General features: G+C 34.3%; 1 protein-coding gene across 1 annotated transcript in view; it reads left to right on the plus strand.

Annotated features, from left to right (window-relative positions):
* Positions 1-4,296, plus strand: part of LOC107752227 (F-box only protein 8-like) — a 10,755-nt gene extending 6,459 nt beyond the window's left edge. The window contains exons 3-6 of the mRNA XM_016568145.1: positions 729-855; positions 1,408-1,526; positions 1,831-2,027; positions 3,397-4,296. Coding sequence (XP_016423631.1) covers positions 729-855; positions 1,408-1,526; positions 1,831-2,027; positions 3,397-3,584 — 631 coding nt within the window. The 3' untranslated portion in view covers positions 3,585-4,296. The remainder of the gene's footprint in view (positions 1-728; positions 856-1,407; positions 1,527-1,830; positions 2,028-3,396) is intronic.
* The last annotated feature ends 3,624 nt before the right edge of the window (positions 4,297-7,920 follow it).

Here is a 7,920-nt window from a genome sequence, read left to right on the forward strand (position 1 = left end):
CTTTGGTGTTTCCACGTTTGCTACAAAACAAACCCGGAAATCGAGGGTTTATGACGTCATTGGCAGGCGACACAATGACACTATGGACACGGTCCGTGTCACTAGTTAAAATTGCTTATTTCTCTGGATTTAAACATTCTTCGAAACATTTGGGATAATGTAAGTACACAAGTCAGCAAAATATATAAAACTGTTCTAGTGGTTTTTGGATATTTTAATACAAAAATCTTACATATTGTGCCTTTAATATTTTTGTGGAAATAATGATAATTTTTTCAGGATTCCTTGAAGCTTAGAAAATGTAAAAGAGCAGCATTTATTTGAAACAGGAATATTTTATAACATTACAAATGCCTATATTTTCACTTATAAATTATAAAAGTATTCGTTTCTTTCTTTTTTTTTCTTACTTATTGTTTTGAATAGTAATGTATCACAGTTTCAACAAAAATGTTATTTTTTGATTAAATAAATGCAGCCTTGGTGAGTATAAGAAAAAAATCTGAATTATTCTTAAACTTTGGATGGTAGTGTAATGTTTCAATGGATTTTATGCAAACTAAATGATATTAATTATTTCTGCTTTTAGATTTTCAGCTATTCAATCAATCAATAAATAAATTATATTTTAAAAAACATATGACCTATTTTTCAAATATTCACTGCTAAAGGAAGTGTATTAGCATCTCTCCAATTCAATTTCTTGTTTTTCTTTGTCTGCCCTCTAGCCTGTGCAAGTCCACTTGGGGTCACTGTTCCATATACAACCGAAGGCTTCCTTCTGGATTTTCATTCAGAAAACTCTACATGGAATTAGATGAAGGAAGTCTAACCTTCAACGCCAACCTGCAAGAGGTACAAAAAATACAAGCTTTTGTTCTGCCTCGCCACAATAACGTCTCCTTAATTAGAAGGCAAACCGTTTAATGTTTAAATGGGCAAGAAACAGAGAAATGATCATAGCCACAATGTGCTTTGGAAATACAATTCTGACCAGCTAGCTATGATTAATATGACGGTTTCCTCCTCCACCCTGTAAATTCCCACATAACCTAGAAATGCTCATACTGCAGACTAAATATATTATTTTTACAAGCTCACCTAGAATGAATAATGGTGCATGGCATAGGCTTTTAGACCACAACCCGGATGAAAACCAAATAGATGGCTTTTCTCTCATGCAAGCTGCTCTTAAAACATAATTTCTGTTCAGAGATGCATTTTAATGTCTTGACTCCCCCTCGCTCGTGTCTTAGGTTAGATTAGCAAAGCTTAAGTGTCCACTTAAAGGACATGCGATAGCCTTGCTCCGGACTAAATCGCGGTGTCTGGTAAAAAAGCACGCCCCCTCCTTCTCTTTTTCCTCCTAATCCCCACACCCTGTTTTATGTTGGTTCTTTCATTCAGGGTATCAGTTACTTCATGTCCAGAGGTATTCTTGTGGACCACCCGAAGGAAATTGCCAAGTTTATATTCTATACCAGAATGCTGAATTGGAAGATGCTGCGGATTTATCTTGATGAACGGTTTGTTTGTTTGTTTGTTTGTTTGTTTAAATGTATATTATTAATGTCTTTTATTAATGTATAAGATGTGCAGTTTTAGAACTTCCACCGAGCTGTGAATATCAATGCCATGAAACTTGCTCATTTTGGAGGAAAACAAATAAGGGCACTGTCAATTTATATATTTATACACACAAATATACATTATAAAGAAATAATAATGTACAGCTGATAAATGCTGATTAAAATTTCGTTTTTGAGGGAAAAATAGTATTCTGCTGCTGATAATGATTAAAAATGTGGATTGAAACTACTGTGTTTGCAGGCGAGATGTCTTGGATGAGCTTGTCAAACTTCATAACTTTAGTAACCAGTTCCTCCCTAATGCACTGAGAGACTTCTTCAGACACATTCATGCCCCGGAGGAGAGGGGCGAGTACCTGGAGACCCTCATCACTAAGTTTTCTCATCGTTTCTGTGCCTGTAACCCCACTCTGGTGCAGGAAGTGGGCTTAAGTCCTGGTAAGTGAAGTACAACACAGTCATAAAAGATCCCAGACTGGCACTTATACTACAGAGTGATCTAGTGTGTAACTGAGACATCAAGAACACTGTGATTTGCTTTGCTGGTTGTCAGGTGTGTCAGCAGATCTCAAGTGACGTACACCGATTTTTGCCTTAAGCGAAAATGAAAGCTGAAATACTGGTTCTAGTATTGGTACGTACAAATCACAGATTGCAGGATTAGTATTGTAATGTATTGATTTGTCAACCATAATTGAATAGCTGCAGATCTGCGTGATCTCGTCTTTGTTTAGAGCAACATGTGAGAAATCCTTGTACTAACACCGTCGTTTGCTTCTAAAGCTGAGCTAAGCCTGCTGGCTTAAAGTGTTAGCAAAAGAGGACCCTGCTCTGAGTCCAACCAATCACAGTTATCTTCTGCAATAACATGTGACTTGTAGTGCATGTGTTCTACTGTACAAGCAGGAAGATTTATTATAAATTACTGACAGAACTCGTCACATCTTCAAGTCAAGATGTGGTCCAAGATGAGTTTTTTTGACCTTTAGATTCCCATCGTAATATTAAAGGTTTAAACAGAAGTGTTTAGGCATTATGGATAAATTCTCTGAAGTATGCAAAGCAGGGACCTCATTATATAAAACGCATGTACAACTAAATTTGATCTTAAATTCCGTGGATTTCATCCTACGTCAAAAGTGAGGAGCAAATCGGGATTTATAAAGGGAAAAACTGAAGTGAAAATGTACAGCAACTAAAGAGCACATGTGCAAACTTTTTGCACTCATATATATATACCAGTAAATGAAACTATCCAACATTTCTGTTAAAATGTAAAGATAAATAGACAATCACAGCATGCATTAATATTATTATATGCACAGATGAGCAACTGCTTTGTGATAATTATCTCAGTGAAATTAAATGATAGATAGATAGATAGATAATATTGTATTTAATTTCATCGTTTCTTTTATTTCAAGTAACGAAAATGATTGTTTGTTTGTTTTTTATGGATTATAATAACCCTGATATATATCTATATACACGCTTGGCCATGATGGTAAGTGCCATATTTCTCCTGAACCATCAAAGAGATATTTGTAAGCATTCTGTAGATGGAGTTGAATTTAAGATGAACTATGATTTATAAAGCGGGATGCATTTAGGAAACTGTGTAGTAATTATGGATGCTTTATAAATTGGCTGTTGAAACATTTCGGAAATTGTGGGTCCATTCACATTTAGCATCATTCTATGTTCATCTTTATTAAAGATGTTTCTGCATAATGCAGACATTTTGATTTGATGAAGGGGTTACAATGTTAACTGTGCTAAACAACACACCTCTCTTCTGGTTTTGCAGATGCAGTGTACGTGCTGTGCTACTCCCTCATCCTTCTCTCCATCGATCTGACCAGCCCTCACGTAAAGAACAAGATGTCCAAGAGGGAGTTCATCCGAAATACACGGCGGGCTGCTCAGAACATTAGCGAGGACTTTGTAGGGCACCTCTATGACAACATCTATCTGATCGGCCACGTGGCGGCCTAGGCACTACAGCGCTTGACACGTTAGAGAGAGACTGCTGGCACACAAAACATTAGCCACTGCACTAGGAAGGATTCTGCTTGAAGCTGGAAGAAACACTGTCGGAACTCTGCAGGTCATTTTAAACTGAAGCCTTATGAGTGAATCCCTTGATATGATGTGCTGCATTGCAAAGGAGTGGAGGACAGCCACAATGTGAAGAATCCACAAAAGCGAGTCAGTTGTTAGCAGGCTAGCAATGGTAGCGACAAGGTTTATCTACCACAAACCGCTTAAACATGCAAAACCATGTAGCTGCATGAAGATATATGAGATAAGCTATGAATGTAGACTTTATGGGGCTTGCGTCATATTTACAAAGACATCTATTTTTTTTTTCCTCGTTCTAATTTGGAAACCTCTCATGCTTATCAAATGAATGTCAGGTTTTTTGCCATATCTACAAAATTCAGGCAAGTCTAAGACATTCAGTCTAAGGTCACTGTGATATCAAAGGATTGACAGACTAAAACGGCACGCCTATAATATTGATTATGAACAAAAGCAATTTTTAATTTTAATTCTGTGTGTACTTTCTTGTTTTAGGGGGCTTTGTTTTTGTGCATTGTCACATATGTCTCATCTTCCTTGAGAAGAGTAAAACCCTGCGAGACACTGTATGCACAAAATTTTTATTACGTATCTTTCATAGGTTTGGTAGCTTTTTTTTTTTTTTGGTCATCTTCCTTTCCTTTTTTTTTTTTTTTTTTTTTTTTTTTTTTTTTTTTTTTTTTTTTTTTTTTTTTTTTTTTTTTTTTTTTTTTTTTTTTTTTTTTTTTTTTTTTTTTTTTTTTTTTTTTTTTTTTTTTTTTTTTTTTTTTTTTTTTTTTTTTTTTTTTTTTTTTTTTTTTTTTTTTTTTTTGTGCATCACATTCTGTTAGACCGTTTTCCAATCATATATAAATTATATACACACAAATACTTCATACAAGCAAAAGAAATTAGCTATCCATTTCATGTAAACATTTGAGTATGCCAGAGAAATTTCCTTTTTCTCAAATAATTCATTGGACATCTTGTCTTTTAGTTGAATATTTACTCTCAGTTCACAAATGTGGGTATTTTTCTTTTTTTTCTTTTATTCAGACTTACTACAATTGGGTGCCAATAGTGAGGATTAAATACTAAATATATACACAATAATGTCAAATCATTATTATTCACACTCTCTGCATAGTTTAATTTAATGTTGGACATTTTATTTGCACATAATGTATATATTTAAGTATAGAGATTTATAAACAAATTTTATTTTGGAGTATTTTAACTAAGAGTTGTGTTTTTTCTCTCAATTAAAAAAAGTGAATTCTGTCCTTCTGCACTTTTTTTTTTGGCATATTTACCATGTCATGATGCTATGAGCACTCAACCACTCAGAAAACTGCTGCAGCATTTATTTGTGAAATGTCATGTCAATGACTACGTAATTCTGACCATTGTTATCCAGTGCTGAAAGAACTGTATTTTTAATAACAGATTACAGCTAATCTGTCCCTGATTTTTTATCTTTATTTTTACTATGCTCTGCATTAAGTAGGTATTTATCCAGCGAATGCAATTCTGTTTAAACAAATCTGCTTAACTGTAGTTAAATTGCAGAAAAGATTTGTTTAATATAGATTTCAGAATGATAACACTGGACTAATGCACTTATAGATTGTATCAAAAAAATAAATAAAACTTTGCAAAGCGCTGTTTGCATAGTCAAGTGTGTATTGTCTGATCCTTAGCATAAAAACTGCATGTTTAAATATGACGTTTATTTTCATTGAGTGATATATATATATATATATATATATATATATATGTGTGTGTGTGTGTATGTGTGTGTGTGTGTGTGTGTATGTTAGGAATGCTTTTCCGTAAATATAAGTTAAGTTAGGAATGCTTTTCCGTAAATTGCATCTTAAATAAATTACGCGACTACCTTTATTTAATCTATATGAGGCCATTGCTTGGAAAATAGAGAGCAAACATTTACCGGACAGACAAAAGAAAACTATTGTCGCATTGAGTGTGATTGCTTTATGTACTTTAATTTGTTTTCCCTAGATTATTTTGCATAGGAAAGGCATCACGACAGAATGATCATTTCCCAGTCCAATTTGAAGCAAAAGAGTATGTGATTAAGACTGTTCATTTCTGATATTTAAGCTTGAATACAAGAAACTGATATATTTGCTGATATATTATAAGACTGAATTGTATGCAAGGATATAAAATGTGTTTTAAATACACATTTATGCCATTATGATTAGAAGAACAACAAGTTGTTGTTTAAAAGAACAGTAGCTGTTTTTTGTAGCCAAAACTTTTAGGTATGCGCCCATAAATTACCTTTAAAAAATAAACCTATTCTGACAAATAGGCCTAGGCTATATTCATTGGTGTAAAAAGTGTGACAACTGGCCCCGGTTTCCCCTTACTTCTTATAATAAAACAAACTATATGATTCATGTTATTACTTTGCCTGACCTTGAATATATAATCAACAAGTTAAATAGTGAAAACAATAAAAGTTTTATTCAATCAAAATACACGTTATTTTTGCAAATATATAGACTAACCTATAGCAGGCCCATACTTTTTCGGTTTTATCCATGGATTTATCAAAGGCTTGCCGTTAAAATGTTGTTTATCTGTGGTGACGTTATGTTTCTCAGGTCTAATGGCAGAGTTTTGGCTATAATTTGGCATGATTGATGAAGTCCTTGCCTTCGCTATGACTGCATTTCATCAATACAACTGGCTCAAAAACAGCGCGAGCCTCTCTGACGCCTGAAATTGCGTCTGGTCTACCTGACACCGCGGACAAAATGCAAAGACCTTGTGACTTTGACATTTCTGTGATGACGGAGAAATGGTAACCGTGGCCTTGTTAAACTAGGCTATTTAAATAAGTCAATAATAATAATAATATGCTAATATGTTTTAAATACACAAAAGAAAAAAAGAAAGAAAAGAAAGAAATCATCAACTCTAAATAAATGATATTAAGAGTCATCCGAGAATTATTATAGCTAGCCTACATTAATTAAATAATATCGGAAGCAGGAGCTGATCTGCGCGACAGATCATGAATGTTCTCCTATTATTATTTTGGAAATGCTGCTTCTCCTGGGAAAGTGCTTTGGTGTATTTTAATAGTGTTCCTCTCACGCAATTCGTTCGTCGACATGAATGCCAAGCAGATGCCAAACGTCATGATGCTCAAAAAAAAAAAGAACCACAATTGCCAACCCAAAGGTCTCCGCTTTTATAGAAAATGTCTTGAGTAGGCTAATTGGATTTTTGCTTTTAGTTTAATATCAACGTTTATTGTCGGGGCCATGGAAGAGGCTCCATCTGCTCTCTTTGAAGTCGATACATTGTATTTTTTTTTTCTGTGTTGAAAGACAGGACCGTTGATGCAAATCCAATGGAGACAAGGTCACTAGGCCTACACCTGTGTGAGTTCTGATATGGGGTAGCTATAGCCAGTACCGCCGCTCACTATACGCAGAGTTCGCAGTTTGGGCACCAACTCCCAGGGGGGCACCATCCCAGTTGCTCAAAAAAAAAACTTTCGTTATATATTAATATTAAAATTAACATAGCCTACATATACATAAATAAAAATATAAACATGAACATATCATTATAAAAAATGCATTTTACGGTGAACGCAGTAGGCTAGGCTAAGCACATGATGAGCCATTCCCCCATCCGCACTCACGCCCGCTCGCACCTTATGTTTGCGGCTGAATGCAAATGATCATCATTTATGGACAACTATGCCCATGAAAAGACATCAGCAATCCGGCGCAGAGGGGAAAAAAAGATGAAGCCCATGCATCACTTTCAGGAACATTCATAATCCTGTGAAACTTTTTTTTTGGCCGTTGACGTTAATAACGTGTTTTAATGTCGGTAATAATTTAACCACCAACTACGCATCTAATATTCTTTCTATATATTCTTTTCTATATTCTTTTCTATAGTTTCCATGTTCCCTTACGAAAATTAGCCATGGTTTTACTACGAATAAAACCAAAAATAATGGTTCTTGTAGCCATGGTAAACACAAGTATTAGGATAATATTTTTTGTGGTTATAAAAACAGACCTAAGCCAACAACAGCCTTTAAAATGACTTAAAATGCATTGTATACGGCATCGGTTTAACAATGCCTAGTGTATTGTCCCTGTTAAATAAACAAACAAATAAAATAAATTGTATAAAAACAATGAGTCAATAATGATTGGTTAGTTAATAATTATATGGTTTCATTGAATAACTGTTAAAATACATAATGTAATAC

This window comes from Sinocyclocheilus rhinocerous, unplaced genomic scaffold (genome assembly GCF_001515625.1).
Source record: "Sinocyclocheilus rhinocerous isolate Xijiao unplaced genomic scaffold, SAMN03320098_v1.1 scaffold110, whole genome shotgun sequence".
NCBI classification, from domain to species: domain Eukaryota; kingdom Metazoa; phylum Chordata; class Actinopteri; order Cypriniformes; family Cyprinidae; genus Sinocyclocheilus; species Sinocyclocheilus rhinocerous.